Consider the following 26,032-nt stretch of genomic DNA (forward strand, 5'->3'; position numbering starts at 1 on the left):
TGAAACAGGTTGCTGAAATGATCAGCAATCAATGCCTTTATTAAAACTACACCACTTTGAGATAAACATTTCAGTTCTAATTTCCAAGCATATCACTGGCCTCTGAACAAGAATGGACGTGCTCGGATCACCAACACCCACAGTTCCTGTGCTGCCCCAGGGCAGGAGGCAGCCCAAGCCCACTGCCAGCAGCAGCATTAGCTGGAATGTACAGGTCCCTCTCTACAGAGCCAAGTAAGTGTTTCTCTTCTTGTCAGTGCAATAAATACAAGTGCGTTAAACATAATTTAAGTGGCACAGTTAGCTTGTGAGTATCATGGGTCAGAAACTTCAGGAATAACCACATTAGAGCAGAAGAATCTCAGTACAAGAACAAGCTACTGTCTGCTTTGCAACTAGTATGAGCCAGCAGGTATAACCTGGATGCATGCCAAGCAGTTTCTACTATGCTGTACACCCCTGAATGGACCCTTTCAGGCAGCATGATCTACTTGAGCACTAGTAGTGTCTAACCTACAGCACCTGGAATTGGCTGTAGCCTGACAGGGACCCAGCAGGACACCACCAAGCCTGCAGAAGACCCTCTCTCCTCTCAGTGCAGAGCTCAACAGTAGCATAAAAGAGGCCCTGTTGTAGCCCGAAGCAGGGTAAGGACATCCCCAGAATGTCTCCCCATGGAAGAGGGCTCATTTCCACTTCCCTTTCCACCCACAGCACTGAGATGGGCTGAGAAAGCAGCTGCTGGAATTGCCTGTGGTGCCCAGAATGCAGAAGGGAGGTGGAGGGAGAAATGGGGAGGAAACCCAGCCTTGTTTTTGCATCAAGAACTATATATCACTGCCTGCTCTCAACTACAGAGGAACAGCATAGCCACCAGGTCCTGGAAAACTTGATCTAAGGAATTAAAAAGTAATAAGGGAAAATTTAAAATAATAATAAAAAAAAAAGCCCTTCCCCCCAAAGAAAGCACATAACTACCAGGTGTGTATGAGGAGCACTCCCACACCCTGGGCCCACGTTCCTGGAAGAGGAAAGTCAGGCAAAATAACCTCATGCTTTCCAGTTTAATGCCCAAAGCTTGTAATTTATCTACAGCAACCACTTCAATCCTATTAAAAAGTGCATGTGAAGAAGGGGAGGAGCTCCACTGAGGATAATAGAGATGGGAGCAGAAATGTTCAGAGAAAAAAAAAGCATACAGAAGATAAAAGGGCATTAATCTCTTCCATTAAATAGATGTCTAAAAAGGCAGAGAAAAAAAAAGCTTTCACTTTATTTCCAAAATGTGTGCAATTAGCCCAACACTTGCAACACATTGAGACTGAAGAGCTAAATAAAAATACCTCTCACCACCTGGATCTTCAGTGGATCTGTAATTACAGCTACTTAGCGAAAAGGGAAGGCAAAACGTATTTCCTGGAAAGAAAACACCTCAAACTCAAGCAAGACAACTGTGGTATGGAGACACTGCAAAAGCCATTTGCCAACAAAGAAGTGCCTGCATGATCCGAAAACCAGCAGCAGCGTTTAGAAGTGAAAGAAACACCCTTGGTCATGACACACGTCCAAGGTATGTCTGTCCTCAGCAGTACCACTCTGGATTGGCCAGGCACCGTTGTGCTTACTTTGTTCACCGTTTGGTACCAGCTCCTGGGTTGTTATCACCCCTCCATCCACGTCAAAAAAAAGAAGCCAACCGTATCCTCCTTCTACCATCATAGGTACTGATGTCGGGAGCTGGAGTTGCCAAGGGTACACATCAGGACCGGAGTGGGAACTCCTGATCTCCTCTAGTGCCAGGGATGGAAGAATGGCAGACTGACCCACAGGGAGAGGGGAGGAAAATGAGGAGAGAGGAAGAAAAGAAAGGAAAACCTCTGTGCTGCCAAGCAGCCAGTCTTCAGTGATGATGCTCATGTTCAGGTATTCCCAGGAATTCCCTAGGAAAAGAAAGAACACAGCAGTGACTCTCAGCTGTCCTGCACTCTGGTGGATGCTGCAGCCCGCAGGTCTTCCATTTCCCTGACAAATACTAGGGCTCAAGCACTCACAGCTACAGAAAACAGCAGTGAGCTTTGCTTTCATGCATCAGTGGCTCCCACTAGAAGAGGTGAACGTTTGCCCTGCAAACAGCCCCTGCAGCAGAGATGAGACAGGGGAGAGCACTCGCAGCTTTCTGTGGTTCCCCTTCCACAGTAAGTTTTAACTTATTCTGCAGAGATAGAGAACTCTGCCTTTGTGCTCAGCCAGCACCAGTGCCTCAGCCACTCTGGAGGACAAAAGGGCTTTCATAAAAGCTGCCCAATGCAGGCACCTGCTATGCATCTCTCCCAGGGCATGTGTCACAGTGCTGATCCAGAGCCCGAGGCACAACTGCCCTCCCCCCCCAATGCTAGAAGAGACCCCGGTTAGCTGGGCTGTTACCGCAGTATTCGAGGTAGCTCTGGACTCCTGTAGATGTACTTGTGCCGATAGCCGAGGTCTGTGTGGAACGGGACAAACTGCACCTTGTAGTCTCGGAAACTCCGTGATGTCGCAGCAATGTTGTAAAGCTGAGTCCAAGAGGAAGCAGGTGAGGGACACGTGTCATCCCACAGCAGCCACCCACCCCAAAGTAGCCACCCTCCCAGGGCTGGGCTATGGGCCCTGGCTTGACCAGCTTTGCTAGTCCTAGCATGGCTTCACTATTGATTTACCACCTCCAGCACCACAAAACCTGCAGGCTACACATTTCTGTGCCCATCCTCCTGCCGCCTCCCTGGCTGTATGAGCTCCCCCGTGTCATTCTGTCCACACTAGTCCCTTCCACAGGATCACCACATGCATACCTTCTTTCCCAGGTGAAACGGTACCACCGGGTCATCCTCAGCATGAAGGATGAGCAGGGAACAGGAGATGTACTTCACACTGTAAAGCAGATGACAGCGTCACCAGAGCTCAGGCAATCCGAAGCAAGTAGACTGGACATTTTCTTCCCTAACCAAAACTACTTCTACCACAAAGAGGCCCCTGCTGCTGTCAGACAAAGTCAGTTAAAAAAAAAATAGAGCATGAGACCACCTGCAAGGCTTCAGTACAGCACAGTGCCAGGAAGCGTGGGCTGACCCTCAGCAGGCTCCTGGCACTCTTAACACCAACACACTTGGATCTGCAAGGAAACTGCAGTGGGCAAATGTGTTCTGTGGGTCATTACCCGCAGTTCAAATCTTGAAAGTGCTATTACATGGGCACCATTAATTTAATCTACAGAAAGCTTACTTGTAAAAGGCAACCTTGGATAAACTATTTGTTGCTCAGACCAAAGTGGCTCACCTCTTTGCAAAGCACCATTCCCAAGTTCTGGTTTGATTTCAGTACTGGAAACCAAACTCCTACATGCACAGGCTCTTAAATGAAAGGCTCAGTGAAAGCAGAAATTGCTATGCAGAGGGCGCCTGATACAAATGCACACCAGAGAAATCATCCCAAACCTTTAATGTTCTGATGCTACTGCTTAATGTGTAATGCACACTTGAAAAGCATAAGTCACAAGGATCAAATCAGCATGTCCCTGGGTAGTCTCTGTGCTCTTTTTTGCATCTCTCCTCATTAAGAACAATTAAAAAGAAAGCTCCATAGTGCATTCATGGCTGGAAGAGCAACTGAAATCCCTTCAGCAAGTACAGTGCTCGGACAAAAAAAGAGCAGAGTGCAGTCTGCTCCCTGCAGCTTGCCCTGGCTCACTGCTGAAACCCCTAAAAACAGGAAATGCACTCACTTCTCATCATTTGCAAATTTAATCCCACTTGTCGTGATGGGGTCAAGGAAGAACCAGTCAAACCCTGGGAAGTATCTGTATATCTGAAAGGAGAAGTTTGCATTAGTGGCAGGCAGCAGTTATACGGACAGCAGCAGCAGGGCAAGTCATTGCCATCCCTGTAACATCTCCTAGCTGCTGTCTGTGTTCTCAGCAGTGAGGGCATGTTTCTACCAGCACCATTTTCTCCCTCCTGTTTCAGGCCTGTCTTATTAGCCTGCTCAGGAGCCAGCTCTCTGGGTGCTTACATGGCCAGGGTCTCAAGGCATCACGCTGCTGCTGGGAAGTCTTCCTGCAAGGAGCTTTTATCACCAGTCCAGCCACATCCAACACCCACCATGCGAGCCTGCTTGCAGCCAGGCTGGGTAGGAGAGACGGCCACATCAGGCTGGGCTCACATGGGGGTCTGGGCAAGTAAAGGGGCTGCACTGAGAGGGAACCGAGAAGCCCAATGATGCCATCGCTTTGCTCACAGCCCACAAACTGTCCTGTCACAACAGAGAAACTTCAGCACAAGGGGTCTGTCCACTGCTGAGGGTCAAGTCAATCTTCCCCCTCCCTGCATTTCTGCCTTTTCTGATCCCAATTTATTTTCTTCTCCCAGACTCCACAGATGACTGGTAGTGCTTATTGCACTGGTCTTTGGAGCTGCCTTAAGCACAAGTCTTTACAAGTGTCAGGAGTAAACATCACTGCTGCCCCACAGAGCAAGCAGTCAGCTATGGCACTCTGGAAGGTTAATCTCTAGGCACACGGTTACACACCACTATTGTGAGAAGCACCGTATACTTGCCACAGAAAAGGGATGGCTTCGTGCTTCCTCCCGTATGTTGGTGAATGGAGATTCCAGTATCAGGGCTTCAGGGGGTGTTTCTGAAAAGCCAAAGGCAACGTGCTGAAATGCAGCAGCCAAGGCCTCCACCACGGGCAGGACCTGGGTCAGGTGAAGAGCCCACCAAACTTACCTCTCTCACAAAGGCGCCTCACCAGGTTTGTTGCAACCCTGGAAAGAAGAACGATGAGTGTTTATCAGTCAAAGCTGCAAGGTCTCCTCCATGCACCTCCCTACTGGGATGGAGATATTTCCAAAGCAGCCTCAGATGGTCTCATCTGGACACAGTTTAAAGTAACTCTTGTGTTTGCCCCCTGCTCCTCACAAAATCAAGGGGGTAAGAGTCCACCGTTCCTATTAAATATCATCAGCTTCCAGACTGATGATCAGCAGAGGAAACTGAGGAAGCAGGGAAGGAAGTTTAACATGCAGGGAGAGGTACTTTGGGCTGCAGACCTCTCACTGTTCATACTTTCCTACGCCAGGCACAACCATGTAAATACTGCAGATGGGCAGCTGTATGACCATGCAGGCATCTACACGAGCACTGGTTACAAACAGTATGTTTGCCAGGATAGGAGAGAACGTTTTATAAGGGAAAATGGCATGCACACATGGCTGGTCTTTCAGAATGTCAAATAGCGTTCTGCTTTGAAAGACAAATGCAGACAGAGGTTCACCACAGGAAGAGATCAGTGCTGTCCCACTTTCTTTCCCCTTAATCAAACAGAATCATATTTTAAGTGTCTGCTTTCCGGACTCTCCCTCTGTTTCTGGGCAATGAAAGTTCAAGATCAATTCCTGCATAGTCATTCACTGTAGCCCTTCTCGCTCTGCAGAGTGAATGGAGGAAGCTCTTCTGCAGCAATTACGCCTCAGACTCCAAGCCAAGCCAAGCCAGCCTGGGGATTATGGCAAACAGCACCTTCAGCCAAGGTCAGTGTTTAATGTTCTTCAGAAGTTGCTAAGTCCCACTGCGATTAGATGCTTACCCTGTGCCCAAGGAGTGTCCCCATATATAGACAGGGTTATCTCCACTTCTTGCTTTTATCCAGTCAAAGACATGAAGGGCATCGTAGGTCATTCCCCTCTCTGATGGGCTGCCTACTGAATCACCCCAGCCTGAAACACAAGATGTTCCTGTTCAGAAAGGCATGAACTGCACCACAAAGCCAGCCAGCTCTTCTCACACAGCCCACCTGCAAAGGTGTGGGACAAGGACAGTTTCTGCTTATCTCACTGTGCACCTCTACAGTTTGGGTTAAAAGCCCTGATTGATCAGCAGTCACTGAAAGAAAGTAACTGCTGTAACTGCTGGCTGCCATGCAGTTTTTAACAGTTTGGTCAATAACAAAATCAAAAGCTGCATCTCAACCATTGCCACACTGTGTTCTTGCACCTCCCCATCTGCTACAACCCAGCTCCCAAACCTGAGCTACCTCTGCATACACATAACCAATCTGTAAGTGCAATCTCTGGTAGAATAAGAACTGGATCCTTATGATCTAAACACAGGCACGTTTCACAAAGCTGCTGCCACGTCAGCTTGTCCGTGCTGTTCAATCAATGCCCTCCAGCAATTTTCCACCCTCCTGATTGCCTTGGCTCTGTCCCTATTACAGCACAACTACAAATCCTATGCTGAGCAGGAAACATGCCACATCCCTTTTGATACCTAATAACCAGCCAGGGAAGCAGCTGCCAGGAAGATGGAAAAACAGGGCAAGCCCCTAATAAACCTCTCTCAGATGTCTTGATAAAATTGCAATGGGCAAATTTCTTTACTACTCACTGGTGGCATTACAGTGCTGCCATGGTCCAGACACTAAGAAGGGAAACAGCAGCAGATGTTTGACTGCTGGTGGCACAGAGATGCAGAATGGTCATAGCTTCTGCTGAAGATGCTGAGCAGTGAGCTACCACACACCTCAGCTTTGCAAAAACTTGAGACCAGTTTGAGGCCTCTGTGAGAGCCAACAGAATATTAAATAGAACTTCTATCAAAGGTATCTGCATTTGTGGAGGAGAAACAGTTTTTTACTGCAATCCTGAGTATGTTTTAATTCTTGTGCATTTTATTACCCTTTGGAGAGCTCCTCTGCTCTCCAAATCAAAGAGCCCTGTGCACAAGGACAGACAGGAGCCAGAGTCCCAAGCTGGACATCAGGAAGCAGGGCCTGAGGCTCCGCCAAAGCTGCTGCCTAGCAATCCAGTTGCACTCATTTTCTGTGTTATGCACAGAAAGATTCCACGTGCCAAGCAGGGAATGAGATCACTGACTCTCCTCACAATGGTTACAGACTGGGGACCGTCAGATACAACAGGAATAGAAAAGATGAATTGTTTCTGGCAAATCTTTTCAGGAGAGGAAAAAAAAGGGGGAGGGGGAAGAACTCAAAATTGTGCATTTCTGGAAGCTCTCTGGATATCCCTGGAGGAAAAAAAAAACACACAGTAACCACACCTAATAGCTGGCAGGAAGCCTTTATAAAATGAGTTCCCCCGAGACTGAAATAAATAAATAAGCAGCAACTACTTTGTTGCTCAAGAAAGAGACAGCTAGAAGTGTTTCATATAGTAACAGATGCCCACATACCTCGATAATCAAATGTGACCACGTGGTACCCAAGGGAGCTGAGGACCTGGAAGGGAGAGAAACAAACTCCTCATAGCAACAGTCAAAGCAGCCATGCTCCTGCCTCAGGCCAAGGATGCAGGGTTACAGGGATCTAATTTACAATGTTATCAACCCAACAAGGCAAAGGGGTTACTTTGGCTTAGTGATGTGGCAAGCTCGGGACCTTCAAACAGCAAAAGTTTGTGGCTTTACTCCACTGATCTCCTGGAGCTCACATCAGGCTTTCTGAGACTTAGGTCCCCTCTAGCAGCTCTGCCTTTAAGATCTACAAGCATGCTCGGACTGTTTCCTCTACAACACCTTTCAGGTTTTGCAGTGAAACGGTACAGCTGCTTCATTTACACTATTCAAACTCATTAACTTGTGCTTAGGCAGATTCCCAGAAAAACAACCAAGCAGATCACCTACATGACAGCTTTCTCAGCTGCCGTCACGTGCCGACCTCCAGACACTTAACCACAAGCTTTTATCTCAGAAGAAACATCACCTGCTTCCATGAAGCTGCCGAATGGCATTTTCCAAGCGACCTGAATTAAAGAGACTTTACTGCAGGGGATCTTGCATAAGGATATGCACTGCAATAAATCTTCACGAATGCCAATGCTGATACCAGTTAAATAGAAAGAAGTCAGAGCTAAATCCATCTGGAGAACATAAACTCAATCGTTCTGAAATAAACTAGCAAAAATAGTTACAGCTCTTTCAGAAACACTTTGTATCAGACCGAGGCATTGTGTGAGAGAAAATGATTACAGAAGTCCTTACGCAAACACCCAAAGCAACTGAGGTTGCCTGTTCTCACATAGCAACACTGTGCTAGGCAACACTTAAGATGGTAACATTGATGAACTGTGCCATGGGAAAGGGGGAAATAGGAGCTGAACTGGTCTCTGACAACTTGTAAGCAAAAGGGATGCACTGGCAAGCTAGAAGACACTTCATTGCAACAAATGGCTCTGTGACTAAGCAAGCTCTAGCACTGAGAGCCCCACCAACAGGGAAGTTTATGCTGGCTCAGCCCAACATTTCAGCATTTACAAGACCAAAAGTCACCTTGAAAGGTTTGAAGAGCGTCAGGAACCTGAGCCGGCCTCAAACCTTGTGTACCTCCCATCATTTGGAGAGATGTGGCACCATAGTGGTGAACATACAGAGCATACAGAGACTGGTAACATACGAAAGAATGCTCTTACATGGTACCTGAAGTCAGAATACTGGTATAGTCAATCAAATTACAGCTGTGATTAAATAAAGCTCTTATTTTTCCTGTAAACTGTGTTGTGAAAGTATTACTGGCAAAGCTCAGGTGGAGTTGGCAGGTACCAGCAGGTAGAAGGCCTTTCAAATATCTTTAATGTGGAAAAGAGTGCTCACTGCTTACAGAACCCTTGTCCCATATGTACCTCATATCTGGAGAACACTGGGAGCCCTCAGCTACCTGCCTGTTGGCAGTGGGCTGTAATGAGCAGTCCCCAAGTCTGTGCACATCTCACTGTGCTCATGCAATCGTTTGGACAACATGCAGCCACTTACCTTATAAAGCTCCACACGGTGATCCCCTCCTCTGGCAAAAGTGATTCATGGAGAAGAATTAAAAAGAAAAAAGAACAAAAGAAGTCAACATTTAGGTTTCCAGAGACAGATTTTTTCCCATTGCCTCAGGACTTGAGCTAAGCACAAACACATCAGCAGAAGAAGCACTATAACTGCTTTTTAAAGGCCTCCCAGGAGACACCAGGGCTTTCTTGAGCTATGCAGGACTTAGTTTAAAAAGTCAGCTTCTCCCTTTAAATCTCTTCTGATGGCAGAGAAAGGTGAACTTTTCGACCCTCCAACCTGCCTGTGATGCATCAGACCAGCCTGCTCCTGCTGGCTTTGACCCAGGCAGTATGTCCTGATCTCAGCAGACCTCGCCACATTAACCCAAGCTGCTGGACACCCTTGGATCTTCTCACCTGGCTCCAAGTACAGAGACAGAAAGGACAGGTGCAAGAGATAAACCAGAGTTGAACACTGGGAACAAGTCTGTGGGAAGAATCTGCTTTCATGTGTGGGGTTTTTTTGTAAACTGAAATCTAGATGCTAAACAGGAAAGGAGAGTGAACGTGCCATAAATATACCTACAGACAAACATTAGTCTGGTACTGCTGGAAGAGCAGATTTACACCTGCACTCATATGACGATTCTAAAACATCCCCACTGTGATGGGTTTGGTCAGTGCAGCCTCTGAATCCAAACGTCACTTTCCAGAACTCCCTTGAAGAACACACACAGTTGCCAGCTAAAAGCTGTCAGCTCCAACTGTGCTACAAAATACCCAACACAGCAGAAACACTCTGGACAAAACACAAGGGGTTGCTTGTAAGTCAGCTTGAACCAAACCACTCTGAGGAAGAGGTACTTGTCTGAGGAGCCATCCATACGTGCACACCCAGTGCCTTCCCACACATTCCTCAAAGTGCAATGCAGGCATTCATTTGAGGGCATCAAGGAAACCAAACGATTTTGCCTCAGCTCTAGAGCACTCAGCCAAAGCAGAAAGCAAAAGGCAGTGCCTTTTGCTTATGGTTAATGCAGCCTGCATCAATAAAGCAGCCCTTTCGCAAGAGTGGTATGTATCAGCTTTGCCATTCCTGCTTTAATACAACTCCAGCTTCCCCCAGTACACAGAGTAAAGCTAAACGTGAGATATGCAATCAGTCCATAGCTCAGCACTTTACCTCAGTAGCACCTGGGGGAGCCAAGAAGTAAATCTAATCAATAGGCACATACATAACAGAGATACTGGTCCTAAATTACCACCATTACGCTGCAGAACAGCTTCCATCAGTATCATTTGCTACACACAATAAAGACAAGGAAACAAGCTAAGCAGAATTTGAAAAATAAGGCAACAGCTTGATTAAACATTTAATACATCAGCACAAGGAGACAAGGTCAGCTTCTAAAGTCCCATCTGCACATGCATTTTCCAGCTCACAGCATGCAATCTCCACACTTTGCCTTACACAAAAAAAGGAATGCTGCTATGTAAGATGTTAGGGGAAGAAGGACAAAGTTCCTGCAATGTAAGGGCCAGCAAGCCTTCACAACCATCACAGTTAAAGCAGAATTCTATTTATGTAATGCTTCTGCTTTGGCAGAGCATCTGCAAGCACACATCAACATCAAAAGAACACATCCTCAGAACTCCAAAAAGGGGCCAATACTCTTTGAAAATTGTATATTAATTAAGAAGACAGTCGTGTACTAACAACTGAACTGAAGCTCTGCATCATACAGATATGGAGCAGGACAAACACGGTACTAAGAATCATCCAGCAAGTTTCCTACAGTGCTAATGGCTTTTAGCATCAAGAAACATAGGTTAGAGAACCTGACCATGGCTGATATCTGTGGTCACCTATAAAATTACAGATCTTAAACAGGTTCCAGACCAATATCCTGGATGTATGCAACAATGAAACAAGACCAGCACATTATACCTTCCTCTTTCCATCCGATTTTCCTTTCTCAAAATGCATTAAAATAAGCTCAAGAAAGGAACTGGAAAGTTTATGTATTTAAAGCACATATACTGAAATACAAATCGTATCTTATATCTCAATTAAGAAACCATCAGAGTGACAGTAAGTGTTCCTCCCTGCTTGATCTAGTACATGTCACAGCTTCCTGGCTTCTGGTAGACACAAGATACAAAATAACTACAGTATCATGCATCTCTGGTAATGCAATAAATCTGTTTTCAGATTCGATGAATAGGAGAAGCTTCACTTCTCAAAACATGCTCTCCTTTTAAAAGAAAAGCACCAAACTGCTTTTAGCTCATCATTTTTTTTAACGAATGTGTTGATGCTGTGACAAGACAGGGAAGCACCACCCGTAACAAAGTCACTGCTGTTTCATGTCTCACCTTGTTCCTGCATTGCCGTGCAAGTAGAGGATCACAGGATGGCTGGAACCCAAAGCATCTTCAAACCACAGCTGGTCCTTCCCTCGGGCATTCTTCCACAAGGCTGCAGGGACCGTATGCCTGCATCCAGAAGGAAAAATATACATTCCCTGTTGCTCATCAGTCTCTGCAACTCAAATTGGCAGTTCTTCTATCGTTTCATTCATGCAGAATTGCACTGCTCACGCATTTTCCATAGAACTACCACGCTCAGCCAAAAACACATTAAACATTTCTAAAAGTATCTTTCAAGCAAACTGTAAAAGGACCATCACTGAGGTTATTTCTGCATTTTCATCTCCATCTGTGCTACTTTCAAAACTTGGGGCTGTGCTTGCCACCAAATTCACAGGCAAATTCAAAGTACAATTACTGCACATCCTGCTGTTCCAGAGAAAGAATGTCAGTCCCCCAGCTATTATGGCACTTGAAGTATACTTACACTTCAGTATACTTTCAGAAGTATACTGAACAAAACACCTTACAGTAGCACTAAGGCAAGGCTCCAAGCTCTACTGAATATCTACTTGACAAGCATCAAGACAAATCACACAGATACTGAATTGCCACCAAAAGCTGGAAGTCCTGTTTTGGTAAAGAAATACAGTATATACTCATAAAAGGAAACAAAAATCTCAAGGTTGCAATCTAAAAATTATTCAGCACATTATCAAGTAGATAATTGTTCAAGTGAAGATACAAGCTGTTACTTAATTAACCTGTCCTGGGAACTAAATCAACTGCTGGAAATGTCTTTCACCAAAATTCAGCTAAAGGGAAGGAACCATTTCACATAGCAGGATACCACTGTCCTGTTCAAAATGGGTGAGATGCTCTCAATCGATGAGAACCTCCAGTGCACTAGCAGACACATACAAAGGATATGCACAACTAAAGCCTCCAAATCCTACAGTTAATGACACTGGTTGTATTAAGTAATGGCACCTTTCCCTTCACACCCGAACAGTATCTAGACTTTTTTCCCCTCAGGTGTTCACTGCTCTTGCAAACACATTCAAACTGCAAGCACTTTATGCTCCAAGCTAGCTGGGACTTTTCCATGGCTTCCAAATTGCAGGTGTTGAAACACAAAAGGAAGTGATAATGAGGAACAGACATGGAAGCTGGTCTGAGTTGGCAAAATAGTGTGGCAAGAACTGAGAGCAGACCATTTCAGACAAAGAACCTGTCATCTGAGTGACCTTGGTTAACAAGCAACTAAAATTAACTGCCCTTGCCTGGGACCAGAAAATCTTCTGTAAGGAAAGCACTGATGCTGTCACTTATTCTGTTGAGGGCAAATAGCACATTCCTTCCTCACCCACTATCCAAACTTTACGTATGTTTTATACACAAAATATTATTCCTCCTTCTCTGAATGTTTTGATCCCATTTTCCTATCTTCCCCCACATTTATTTTGCAAAACAAACTATGAACAACAGTTGAATGACAAGACTTCTAAATCCTTCTGGCTGGTCTGAAACGAAGGCACAATCTTCATAGTAACACAGAGCGTTTGCGATCCCTTTATGATTCCAAATTGTGAAATTCCTCTGGAAGTACACATTGTCCAATTCTGTTTCATGCATTACTGATCTGAGTTCAACCAAGCCCCAGAGATTTGCATACTTCTGGACATCAACTCAGTCACTTGGCAAAGAAAAGCACAAACACCCACAAATCAGAGCAGGCAATGGCTGTCACACGCACAGCAAAAATACTGGATGTGCAGTACTGAGAACAAAAGGAAAGACTGCAGCTGTACAACACATACTGCACAAAACATGTTTCCTTACCAGACTCCAATGGTTACATCCTCCTCTGGCTGAAGGTAATAATTACAGGTGTGGTTTAAGCCCTGATCTTGTGGTCTTTTCAAGTCAATGAAATATGGGACCCTCACTGAAATAAAAACAAAAACGTTAAAAAAGGGAAAAAACAGAATACGAAACCTTTCAACTTTTACCTTATCTCCTTATAGAACAGCTTTACCAAGGCACTTGTGTTGGGGTACGAGGAGAGTGATACACACTGGACAAATGTGCCAAGAACCCCTTGTTCTTTTTGTGCGAAAGGATGAGCTGAATTACAGTTGCAGCTAACACACGAAGATGAAAGATGACACATGCAACCATCAAAACAAACAAATAGGGAACAGGATAAAACTAAGAGGTAGGGGAGATGCAGCTCCCCCAGACCACCATTGCCCAGTCTGCTCTGCCAATCTCCCAGACACAACAGCCACTCCTGCTGTATCAGTGCAGTGACTCATTGACTTGGTCAACTTTTTATTGTTTGCAGTAATGGAATTTACTGATGGGACAACCTCACCTGCGACAAAGGGGGTATCCCAAAGTTAATGGGAAATGTGTTTCAGGATAACGTGTGGTTTCACCCTCTATAATATAAAAATTAATCTAAAGAGGATTGTAGAATCACAGAACTGCAGGGGTTGGAAAGGACCTCAAGAGATCACTCATTAGGCAACCTCCTTTAGCAGGAGGTTGGACAACAAGTCACACAGGTAGGTGGCCAGATGGGTCTTGAATATCTCCAGAGAAGGAGACTCCACCACCTCTCTGGATAATGCATTATAATAGCAGACACCACATTGCTGTTGTCATGTAAGAGTAAGGCAAACAGTGTCAAACACTGTCCTGAGCCCTGGAGGAGGATATGCAGTTTGCTAGCTCACTCTCCAATGAACGGCATGTCTTTGTAGCAACCACGGACCAATGTGGTAGAACACAGAGAGAATGCAACCAAAATAAGAAAAGCAATATATCAATAGATAAAATATCTTAAAATATATCAATATATAGAAGCAACATATTTACAGGAGGTAAACCAGCTTTTTATACACATAGATAATGATAGAAGAATGGGAATGGCTTTAAACCAAAACAGGGGAGTCTTTGATTAAGATGCTAGGGGAAATTTTTTCACTCAGAGGGTGGTGAGGCCCTGGCACTGCTGCCCAGAGAGCTGTGAGTGCCCCATCCCTGGAGGTGCCCAAGGCCAGGTTGGATGGGCCCTGGGCAGCCTGAGCTGGTGGGGGGCAGCCAGCCCATGGCAGGGGTTGGGGCTGGATGAGCTTTAAAATCCTTTCCAACCCAAGGCATTCCACGATATCTGTGCTTGAGCCTCCCAGCCAGAGTTTTTGTGGTCAGAGGAAGACATTTTTCAAGCTTCATTACAAATCACATGCAAGTTTTAGAAGACAAATTTAGATTGCAAAGAAGCATCTTTCATTCAGAGATTCTCCATTTTCCATCCTGTGGCTACCTGAGCTTCTCTGGGAGTCAAGTGAGCCCTCCAGACCCACTGCATGGTTGGAGACCATTAAGGCCACAGAGAATGCTCTCCAACTCATAGTCCAGAGAACTTACAGTCTGCAAAGGCTCACATCTTTCACAAGCTGTAAGCGCGCAGAGTGGGAAGTCACAGCATAAAAAGGAAATACAAACACACTCCTTCCTTTTACCCTTCACCTCGCTTCACAAGACTGAGTCACTTACCAAAGTTTAGGAAGACCAGCTTCGCCTGAATAGCAGGGCAAAGTTTCACTAGAAATGGAATGGCTATGTACACTCCCAGCAGCCAGATTATCAGCCTCCGCAATCGGAACCATAACCCATGTCGCCTGTAGAAGAGAAGGAGAAGAGAAAGGCCTGAGTGCAGCAGCAATTGACAAAGCAGTTGTCATAATGACCCGTGTGCTTGGTGAATTTGAAAACCAATACACTTATTCTTTAAACAAAAGTCTACCTAGAAGTAAAAGGAGCTTACGGAGCCTCAGCTGCTTGAGAGAAGCAGAAACCACCAAACCATCAGCTGATGAGACCTCCTAGGGAAACGGAACAGAAACTCCCCTCCACAGCAGACTGTAACAGAGCTTTTTTCTGCACATCTAACAGATTACAACATCTCTAGAAAAGCATATCACATGCCTGCCTGCAAAGAGAAGCCTGGCTGTGCTTACCATTTTAAGCACTATCAGCACAGCTGTTTTTCAGTTAGACCTCATGTATTTTGAAGAACTATTTGTAATGAGACTGCCTAATACTTGACTGCTAATGTTACACATCATCTCCTGTGCAGACTGGAGCAGAGTCCTGCCTTGCTCAGCTAGAAGGGCTCACACCTCCCAACGACCTGAAAAAGAAATCTCTTAGTTATAAAACATTATGAGATTTCTGCTCTGTGACATTTACTCTCTGCGCGTCCAGACTGAGTCTCCCAATACTTCATTTCTCTTTTCTCCTAAGCATTCAGACTGAGAGGAGTAAGCTGCTTTAAGAAAAACATATATGGAATCAACAGACCACAGAGTAGAAGTAAAGCAAGTTTTCCTCAAAATACTCTTCACCATCTCAGAATGCATACATACAGGAATGTGTGTGGTGTGCATGCACGAAGTTGCGCTTGCCATGGTTTAGTTAACTGACTTGCTATGGGCAGAAACAATTATGATTGAATTGCGATTGCGTGCAGTCCAGAACTAAAATGTATTCACACCCTTTAGGCAACGGGACTTCTTTGCTCTCCAGCTGAGTCCTGAGCAGGAACCACATTACACACCGGTGAACAATCAGCACTGCTATCAGCAGCTCCTGCCAGCAGCCGAAGGCAGAGATCAATTCTTCCAGCAGGTCTGCAATTATTATTTCCCACTTGGCTGTTCCAGGAGGTGACATGCTGAACTTGTTCCACAGCAGTGCCAGAAGGGCTCGAACACCATCAGCTACTTGAAAGAATTATATAGAGGGCGTGAGGAGCTCTTCTTAAAAATATTTTTCCAAGAAACGAGTATACAGCCAAAATACTGTAGATCTCAATAGCTTTTGTACCCCTGTGCTGAGCAAAAGGAGGAAACCTCCTCCCAGCCCTCCCTTTAAGTTTTTGGTATGACCCTGGGAATGGGCTATCTCACGTTCCCAAAGTCAGCATCCACCACACTACTGCCTACCCTAAGCATCTGCCCATCTCCTCTTGCCTGGGAACTGTATAGGCATCTGCCATCCAAGTGGATGCACCTTTCCTGACCAAGTGAAGAAACAGCCATTTCCAAAAGGGAAAAAAAAACACAAACATTTTAAGACATTAAGAGCAACTCTGGCTGCAGTAAGCACATAGTGAAACACGCAAAGGATTGTAATGCTTCCAGTGGAAAACCTGACAGTGAAGACTTGAAGAAAGCCAAAGGCTTCTCATACCTCAAGTCCAGTTTCCTAAAGCATCAGGGAAAATGGAAACAGAGAACACCTGATGGAGGAAAAGGTACAGAACAGGGCTTCAGAGGAACACCAGGGGGACCAAAGCCTCAGGGTGACCCATCTCCACCCACAGGGAGCAACAAGAGGAGCAGCAGGACACAGGGGCCCCGAGGGCACAGGCAGTGACAGCAGCACAGTGCCTGCCCACAGCTCTCCTGGGGACCTTCAGAAAGGCCCAGATTTCAGCCCTGCAGAAAAACCAGTGGCTCAGAACAGCACCAGAGCCAGCTCTGAACCCCTGCAGGCACTTCCAGAAGATATCAAAACTGGGGTTTTCCCACACGTGGGTTACAAGACCCACACGTGAGCTGCAATCAGGCAAGGAAACTGCTGAAGAATACAAAGAGTAATGCTACCAGAGCAAAGGGATGATTTTAACTTCCTCTTTTTCTCTGTAGGAGACCGAATGAGCATCTTTTCCTTTGCTCTGGTGCCCTATGCCAAATGCTAATAGGTAATGCGACATTTACACCTCATCACCAGGGAGATGTCTACTTAAAATGCAACCAGGACAAAGCCTCAATCCATCAACAAACAGCTTTGCTTCCACGGATAAATCCTAGACAATGTACTGCAGTACAGTCACGGTAAAATTATCTAAAATACCTAGTGAGTAATTTACCTAAATTAAACTGCTTTTGCCCTGCAGAAAAGCTATTTCGAGAAATAAATGCCCTTCACTGGGAGCTTTTTCGAGTGCTCAGGAGAAAGCAGCAGCAACACACTTATCACCACTTTACCAGAAGGGTACATCGGTCTTAGGGGCTTGGAAAATACAAGTGAGTTAGAGAATAAGCAGCTCTAACCTAAAGGTATTTAAGAATATCGAAGAATATATATGGCTGAGGGCCCTGGATTTGCTCAGCCCAGAGGTTGAAGGGAGGCCTCACGTCCTGCAGCTCAGGCACTAACCTGCCATGGAAGAACAGCCACCAAAACAAGCTTTAAGTACTGCACTGTCACACAACAGGGATTTCAACCCACGCTCCACAGTCAGCACGTGCATGTGAACAGCAGCTGAGGAGAACAAGTCTACCTTTGGCATCTTTCAGTTCCCGGTGCGGGTATCCAAACCAACATTTCCTATAACCTGGAAACAGCAGCTGAGCCCCAGATTGCACTGAAGTGTGCAGAAGGGGCAAAGCAGCCACTCCCAGGGCAGGACAGCCTGCATATCAAGTCACTGGCAAGCCCTCCAGCCTTCCTTGTTAGTCTTGTTTTGAACAAGAGATGGTTTCTAGCCCAGGCAGACCTTCAAGAGCATCCATCTTCTCCCCTCCCTGGATGGACAGCGTTGCACAGGGCTCCTCCTTACAGGGTTCAGAAGCAGCAATCAATCTTTCCCTCATGCAGGCTATTCAATCTGCCCAAGCTGATTAATCTTGTTTTGTTTCACCTTCTCCCTGTCAATAAAAAAGGAAAAAAAAAAACACCACCACCCTTCCAGCTGCGTGACAGCACATTCAAAGAGCCTCCCAGCTCCTGAACGGCTTGCAGGCAGGGGATGGGCCTCATCTCCACCCCAAAATATCTCAGCAACATTAGGACAGCAGTGACATGCAACAGGGCAGTGCTGCACCGCAAGAATAATTCAGGTCTTCTCCTCGGTTTGCTGCAAAACCCGCATCACTTGCGGCCAAATGCAAACTGAGAAGATGCTGATGTCAAAAGGTTTGTCCCCTCCTTCTCTGCAAAGCTGCACAGGCCACCACGTGGTTCTTTTATTTCAGGCCCAGCTATACAAAGTCCTCACTGAAAAGTCTTCAGCCGAGCCTCAATTCTGCTTCACTGGAGGCAGTGTATGCAGAGCAGGGCGAGCCTGAATTACAGAAAATCCACCCAATCCTAACAACGGCTCTTCCCCTGCATTCAAGAAGTATCTGCCACAGCTCTTAACGTGGCAGTACAATTCTCAGAAGTAAAAGCAGAGCATCTCGCTGAGCTGGGTTTGCCCCTTCCAATTGCAAGTTGCAGGTATTGAGACCTTAATAGCCATGTCTCAGTTCACAGTTCAGGGAACGACCTCAGGTAGGACCTGCAGCAGCAGCTCTGTTGTTTTCAGTATGTAGTAAAACAGTATTAGCACTGGCGCTGTGTGTGACAACATCCACCTGGAAGCTGTGCTTCAAGAAGAAAGGAGTAGATGCTCCCGTTACTTTGAGTGTGTAGCAAACAATGAGTAATTATACCCTAGGCAATCGAACCACTGACTGCTGGGACAGAAAAGCAGGCCTGGGGACTGGGTTTTAAGGTTGTTTACTTGCTCTGAATGCATCTGGTGCAACAGCAGCTTTGTTTGCACCATGGGATAAATCATTCCAGGATAAACCATGCTTTCTCCAGAGCTCCCCGGCAATGCTGCTGATACTCATCAAATCCAAAGTCACCCACGCTAGATTTCAGTTGAGCTTGGCACTGAGATGTTATCTGCAGTGCAAGTACACTCCCTCGGCAGTGTTTACTGAATGCTTAAGTTTTCTACTCATTTCACAGCTAACAGCTGTTCTGTATTAAAGGTACAAGCCTCTCACTAGTCCATGTGCTGGGGAACACAAAGCTGTGTGTAAATGTAAGAGGGAAAAACAGCACAAACAAGAGAAGGCTTAAACAGCACTGGGAGTGCAAAACAGGAGCCTGAGACCAGCTGAGTGGGATTCCACTGAAGCAGTACTTTCCTTTTCTCTCTCACGTTCTCCATGAGAAAGAGGAATATCGGGGTGCAAAAGCAAAGGGCCAAGAAGTGAAGTTCAAAAGCAAAAACCAATTCAGACCCACAAAACTCCACCAGGTACCTAACTGCTCTTTAACATAAAGCCACTTGGCTGTTGAATGCATATCCTCATTGAAAAAGCACACAGTGCAGCCAAGCCAGTTCCCCTACCACCACTTACACTTGTTAATGCACTGTAAATCTGCCAGAGCAGCATGTGTGTAAACCTTGCAGTAACAGCAAGAATCCATAGGTTCTGACTTGGTTCCTAGGGATATTCCTGTTTGAACAGGTCCATTCTTCTAAGCTGCACACCCCTGTTTATATGAGGTCTTCACACAGTGGTTTTTGGGAAGCAGCCACCAGCCACACAGCCTGAAAATTACCACTCCTGGCAGGCTCCGTGGCTCTGGCTCTCTTTTAAAGCATGCAAGCAGTCTCATCTGTCTACAGTAGTAGACCTTTTCCTTCTAAATGCATGAAGATGGTCATCTTACATTTGTCCACCTGAGGCAGCTCTGCTTTTGCTGGCAGAGATCTGACAACCTGAAAGCCCGAAGGAAAAAAATGCTTCTGTATTAGCAGCCATACTGCCACCTTTTACATGCAGAACACATCACTAGCAAAACATTTGGGTTACAATGAACCAACAGTTCCCTGTTAGAGGCATGCAAGCAAACAAGAGCATTTACCAATGCCAAAACATTACATATGCTGGCCATCAGCTGATTGCTGTTACATTTAGCTGGCAGACTCAGCACCCTCTCTAACTGACCTGCTTAAAAAAGGGAGGAGGCTTAGTGAACACTGCACCGACATGAGGTGACAGCTGAGATTAAAGAACAGATGCAAGAAGAGATACACAGCTGCTGTCAGCCTCTGACCTACCTTGAACAGCAGGTTACTTTGCATACAGCCAGGAATATTAATTCATGCCTGCTTTTATCTGTGCTTCAGTCAAGTATTTTGGCTGCAGGTATCAGCTTGTGGAGGAAACGACTCCAGAATGACAAAGCTTGAAAAATGAAGCTGACAACTGAAACCAGAGCCTTTGCTGAAGTTCTGAAGAGCCACACCACGAAACAAGAAAAGCAGAAAGCAGCTGTTGGCATTTCTACTTTACTGAGTGAGAACTGAGTGTTTTGCAGCACTGTACATCCATCAGCCACAAGCTTAAAGCATACGTGGTCCCTGCTCTGGTAGTCAAAAGGGAAAAAAAATGCTTCAGGGACAGCACAAAGCTATCAGAACTAGAAAGAAAAGGTTATTCACTGCATTTCTGCTGGATTTGCAGAGGACTAAAGGACTGAGTATTTCCAATGACTGTGTCCAGTTTGCAGTTTTCTTATTCAGCAGCACAGAACTGACATTGTCAGCTTTGCCTCTGCTTCCTAAAGCTGCTTGGAAACCAATCAAAACTTTACAGCAAGCGAGTTAGAACTGCTGCTAGGGGAGAAATCAGAGCTAGGCTTCACTTTGTGGGGATCTAGATGTCCAGAAATCCACTTAAGCATCTTGAACACCTTGTAGATGCTTTCCTTCACAGGAGGAAGCTCTAGAAATTCTGATTCAAGATCCAGCTGCATCACGCTCATCTGCAAAGGCTTCTCTGTCTCAGAGAAGTCACCCCAGGGGAAGCCAAACCAACCTCTAGACAGGGTAAACGTACTTGCTGTTCTCTGTTCTGAGCCTGCATACAACTCCCCGAAAAGCCTCCCAAGCAGTTTTTATCCCCCATTTGTACCACGTGAGTTCTTCATTCGGCCCACTGTCTGTAACAAGAGATGACACCTCATTTTAAGTATCATTCAACAACGATCTCTATGGCAAGAAGCACTGAGTTGTACTTTCAGCTGCTGCAGACTTGATTTTGGTACTCCCATCCACGTTCAGAATAAAGGAGATACTGCAGGAAGCAACAGTTGCAGTCTAAACCAGCCTCCTTGCTTGCTGTCCTGATGGAGAAGCAGCACACCGCAGGTGAAAGGTGGAACCCACACTCCGACCCACTGATCAGAGAAGGAGCAGCAGCTGCTATGGCACACACAGCTCCTCACCCAACGCAAGGCAGAGATAGCCAAAGATATGAGGGAACACCTCTGAGCTTAAGTGATGTTAAAAGAGGAATTTGATGTTACCTGTGCCTCACACCATTCAGCAAACACTCAGATATGGCGATTACTTACCAAAATAAGTGCAAGTGGCCGTTCTGCCAGCGGAAGCTTGCAGCCATGCAATCCTATACGTCTGAAGGGTTTCATTTTCTCCAGGCTCTTCTTTTGGTTTCTGCAATTCTCCCTCAGTGATTGGAAAGATTGCTTTTAACAATGTGAGGGCAGCTGTGGGACTGATCTCAAATACTTTCAACTGTTTATTTTTACAAGTTCGATTTCTTGTCCAACATTTTTTTTAGTGCTCTAGCACTTGTAAGAGTTATAATGTTGAAATAAATTTGGGTTAAGCAAACAGCTCAATTTGAATAGTAAACACAGACATCCTTCCTGCTAGCTCAGCTCAATAATCATCGTTTAAATGATCAAGGCAGACAGACTAAAAATAGAAAACTTTGCTCACAAGTTTAATTGCCTTCATCGAGCAAGAAGCAGATTTCTGAAATTCACTGCCAAAGAGAAGCATGCCAGCAAGGCGAGAAGCAAGGGCTGGGCAGCACACACAGCGTGCTGGTACACAGGTGGTCGGTGGAAGAGGCCACATAGAGCAATTCTGGGCTACAGCGTCACACCGGGCCATGCTCCCCACACAGCCATGCTGCCCTGGGGCCAGTTGTCTTTAACCTGTCCCCTGATAAGGTTCAGCTACTCTGCTGGCTGCCCTGGACTGCTGACTTGCCCTGCTGCCTACCTCATCCTCCCAGTTCTTCCAGCAGTAATTGCCTCCTCACTGCTGTGACTGATAGAGAGAATTACATACCCTGCAGCCCAAGGATCAATCCCAAGAAAACTTCCTAGATGTTTCACTGCCTACTGAGCTGGTTTGCAATATATCTGATACACCCTGTTTGTAATGCAAGCTCTTAAAACAGACAAACCATAGCACAACGTCAAGAGCTTTGGAGAAACAATTCTACCACTTCCACCAACCAGGCTGTAATCATCATGAACTTGCCACATTTTACACCCTCCCTTCCAAAGGATAAATCCACTTTCATTAGTATATTTAGTTGTTAAATCTTCCTTCATTGAACTGCAAGTTAACTCTTACCATTAAAACTGCATAGGCACCACCTCAGGCTAATGACTTGAAAGTCTCCTAGATCTCCTGTTACCCTTTTAAAACACCCAAGTACTGTCTTTTAATCTTCTTGTGGTACTGATTCAGTCACGGCCACATTAACATAGTGCTCTCACATTACAGCCTTAGTGAACCTTCCTTGCTTACACTCACTCACTCTGGATATCAGAAGCCATCCACTACTGTAACACCACCAATGTCACCATTACAGCAGTTACACACTGAGTTTCCAAAACCCAGGGATCCACAGAGGAATGGTAAACACGCTTCTATTGCAAATTTCACATCCTGATATGAATGCCAAAATAATCTGACCCGCTTTCAGGCCAGTAAGGATAAAGATAAATGAGCTGCAGCCTCCTAAGAGGACACCGCCAGGTCTCTCACAGCAGCAGATTCTGGAGAGGATATGATGTCACCATCATTAATGTTCATTGAAACACCACAATGCTGTCTTCAACAAAAAGAAACACATTACCACATCCTGCAGAAAAATCTATGGACTTGCTGTGATGACCTGGGAATGCATTTGCAGAGAACTAGATTCCTGGCTAGGCAGCTACGTACCATTTATAGCATGAAAGCAAGTCATGTTCAGAAACAAGCTCATCATAAGTAGGCCATTGATCCTCCGTGTAAGAACAGGCTGGAAATAGACAGGAGGGTACTGGAGGGAAAAGCAACATGCAGAGAGAAAAGCTCACAATGGGTGCCCAGGACTTGTGCTGATGTTAAAGCTCAGCTGGTCACCTTATGGCACAGCATCACACCGACTGACAGCCCAGCCCATGATTATAGTCACTGGTATGCCCAAACTGGTATGCCAAAATGACAGCAGCCACAATTAATAATTTAGACATAAGCGAAAGAAGAGCAACTGAACCCAAGGGTCCATATGATGTCAGAAGAATGGCACTGCAATCAAATAGAGTGCAAGGAGATCAACACAAAACTCATTATAACTCCAGAGCAAAATTCCTGCTGAGCCCAAAGCAAGCGTGCTTGGGCAGAGTCCTTTGAAACATGGGGAACTGGAGAAAACAGTCTTAGCCACAGCCGCTGAGTTCCCAGTCATGGGACAGGCAGACAGCTGTGTGGAAGTAATTACACAATGCCATTTTTGACAGATCCAAGCAAAATCTTACCGTGCTTCCTCTTCAAAGAGGAATTGCAACAAAATTATTAATAAAATTAATAGAAAACCACACAGCGGGTTATTTTTACAACCAAACAAGAAACTGTGGTTCAACTTGTACTTAACGTGGAAAAAAGCACAGCAAGAGACTGGAAGCTGTCACCACTCCTTCCTGCACTCTGCTCACCAACTACTGATCTGGTGGAGGCTGCCCAGCAGGAAGGTGGAGCTGGTGAGAAGGCCCTGTGACTGAGGAAACAAGCAGCACCTCTTCTTGAAGAGCACTAGCAAGCATCTGAAGGCAGCACTGGGAAAAAACAAAGAAAAACCTTAAGGAAGATACTGATGAAAACTTACTGGAGAACAATTAAAAGTAATAGGCAGAAGAAAGCTAAGCCTAAAGATTGATAAAAGACAAAAAAGGGACAAAAAAAAAAAAAAGACAGACATGGCCAAGTTTTCTGTCCAGAGGAAAGATGCTGCCACTTAAATCCAAAGAGACGCAGGAAGGCACGGAGCACGTCAGCTACTGGGGCTGTATGGCACCAAGGATCACTACACATTGCATTCAGCACGCATGGGCACACTCACTGCCCCAGTAAAATACACAGACAGGAGCAGGGGCTGCTAAGAGTGGAGATAGTTGAGATAAACAAAGGGGCAGCAGTTCTCCAAAGACACAGCATGGCAAAACGTCAGGTACAGAGCTTCCACGTACAGAGTGTGCAGCGTGTCACTGCTTCACTGCACAGAGAGAGAAATAACTTTCACCAGCAGCAGTACACAGGACTGCAGAATGAACACCTCAGGTCTAGAGTCTGACTACTGATCGGGATTAAAGAGGCACAGATAAGGACTAAGCCATGGGAGAGAAGGGTAATATTCCTGCAACCGTTTGCCTCCAGGATCAGGGTTCAGTAGAAATGAGATCGGAGAATTTGCTTCCAGCTCAAAGTCGGTATTGAGCTCACCTGACTTCCTTTACTCTCCCTGCTCTCACATCACACAGGTCTTCTGTAACTAAGGCTGCTCAATGCATTTCCTCAGAACATCACAGCCAGCGCCCACAAAAATGAGTTACAGCAATAGCCTTGCAACCACTTTTCAAACTCACATCTGCTAAGACTGCTATACTCAAAACACAGTTCTACCTTAATAACCAACCAGCAGGTACAGCTTAAAACCTGTCAGGTAGAAAATGCATCACAATACAAACATTACAGGAATGGCCATCCACACAAGGCACACATACCAGGAAATCCAGGCACCGTATGCTGCTTGTTTAGCACTGCAATCTTTGCACATACATCTTCGGTTTATCTGAGATCCATCTCCATCAGCTGTATGTGCACACGTGCTTTTTGTGACAGTGTAGCTCAAACGCCATCACCTGAGAATCAATTTCAGCTCTGGGATGAATGAGCACAGCGCGATGATGGGTCTGAACCACAACAGAGGGACACGTACAATGCTAGTAAAACTCAAAAATACTGCTGGAAGAACAAGCATTGCTTACGTTTATGGTGCTATTTAGCCTTTGCTGAGGCACTGGACGTGAAGAGTCCTGCTGGGGAAGGGCACTCACAAGCCCTGCTACTGCTCTGCAGCCCAGGTCAGCACTGCCATCACAAAGTGCTGCCTCTGCAGGCCCCCGCACTCCACAGCCACAGGAGCTGCCACGTGGTCAACCCTGGGCTGCAGAGCCACATGGATGCTTCAGGGTGCTGTGGAGCTGGTTTGCTTTTCTAACCAGCAGTTTGTGTCATTATCTAAGAAAATGATGGAAAACCATACACAGAGTGAGCTTCAGAACAGCAGCGTGAAATGCAAGCAGCCCCAGTTGTCCTGGACACAGAATCCACAGCCACCAGAAGTGCCAATTTTAACTACTGCATCAATGAGTACGTTGCTAGGAATAAGTAGCTGCAGCACTAATCCCCAGTGACAGATACCATGCCAACTGCACCTCCCCGGCATCCTTGCAGATGCAGCTTCACATCCTTCCAGTTTCTGTGAGCTAGGAAGGAAAAGTGATGAAACACACCAACAAGCACCAACACAACCAAATACCCACAGTATAAGGGGGTGTACGGGGTAATATAACCTTATACTGAGCAGTATGCTGCAACAACAGTGCAACTTTGCACATTAAAATGGGAGGAATCAGGTACAGAAGTTTGTTGGCTGCATAACTGGCCATGGTCAGGATACCCTGCCAGTAGAGGTTCGTTATGTATGCACCTTCCTCTTACGTTCCTCCTTACACCCTCTGCAGTCTGCTGATGAATGTGGGACATGGGGCAGCTGTCTGACCTGCCCTAGGATATCTGCCCTGGACAACACCGTTATCTCTGTGCATCAGACTCCCTTCTGCCTGGATCTCCCATTCCTGCAAGCTTAGATTCACACTTCAGCAGTGCAGTTGTTATTCTGCAGAAA

The 26,032-nt window shown here is 45.8% G+C and overlaps 1 protein-coding gene across 3 annotated transcripts in view; it reads right to left on the reverse strand.

Moving 5' to 3' along the window:
- The window catches only part of ABHD12 (abhydrolase domain containing 12), a 27,993-nt gene continuing 1,961 nt past the window's right edge, over window positions 1-26,032 (reverse strand). For 2 of the 3 annotated variants that reach the window (XM_040697006.2, NM_001012871.2), the window contains exons 2-13: window positions 14,739-14,863; window positions 13,017-13,122; window positions 11,181-11,300; window positions 8,800-8,830; window positions 7,225-7,270; window positions 5,621-5,750; window positions 4,762-4,799; window positions 4,590-4,669; window positions 3,758-3,840; window positions 2,829-2,907; window positions 2,425-2,552; window positions 1-1,940 (exon numbers count right to left, since the gene is read on the reverse strand). In XM_040697006.2, coding sequence (XP_040552940.1) covers window positions 1,901-1,940; window positions 2,425-2,552; window positions 2,829-2,907; window positions 3,758-3,840; window positions 4,590-4,669; window positions 4,762-4,799; window positions 5,621-5,750; window positions 7,225-7,270; window positions 8,800-8,830; window positions 11,181-11,300; window positions 13,017-13,122; window positions 14,739-14,863 — 1,006 coding nt within the window. In that variant the 3' untranslated portion in view covers window positions 1-1,900. Of the gene's footprint in view, window positions 1,941-2,424; window positions 2,553-2,828; window positions 2,908-3,757; window positions 3,841-4,589; window positions 4,670-4,761; window positions 4,800-5,620; window positions 5,751-7,224; window positions 7,271-8,799; window positions 8,831-11,180; window positions 11,301-13,016; window positions 13,123-14,738; window positions 14,864-21,392; window positions 25,247-26,032 lie in introns of those variants that run through there. The other variant, XM_015283374.4, reaches the window with a different exon arrangement.

This window comes from Gallus gallus, chromosome 3 (genome assembly GCF_016699485.2).
Source record: "Gallus gallus isolate bGalGal1 chromosome 3, bGalGal1.mat.broiler.GRCg7b, whole genome shotgun sequence".
Taxonomy (NCBI): domain Eukaryota; kingdom Metazoa; phylum Chordata; class Aves; order Galliformes; family Phasianidae; genus Gallus; species Gallus gallus.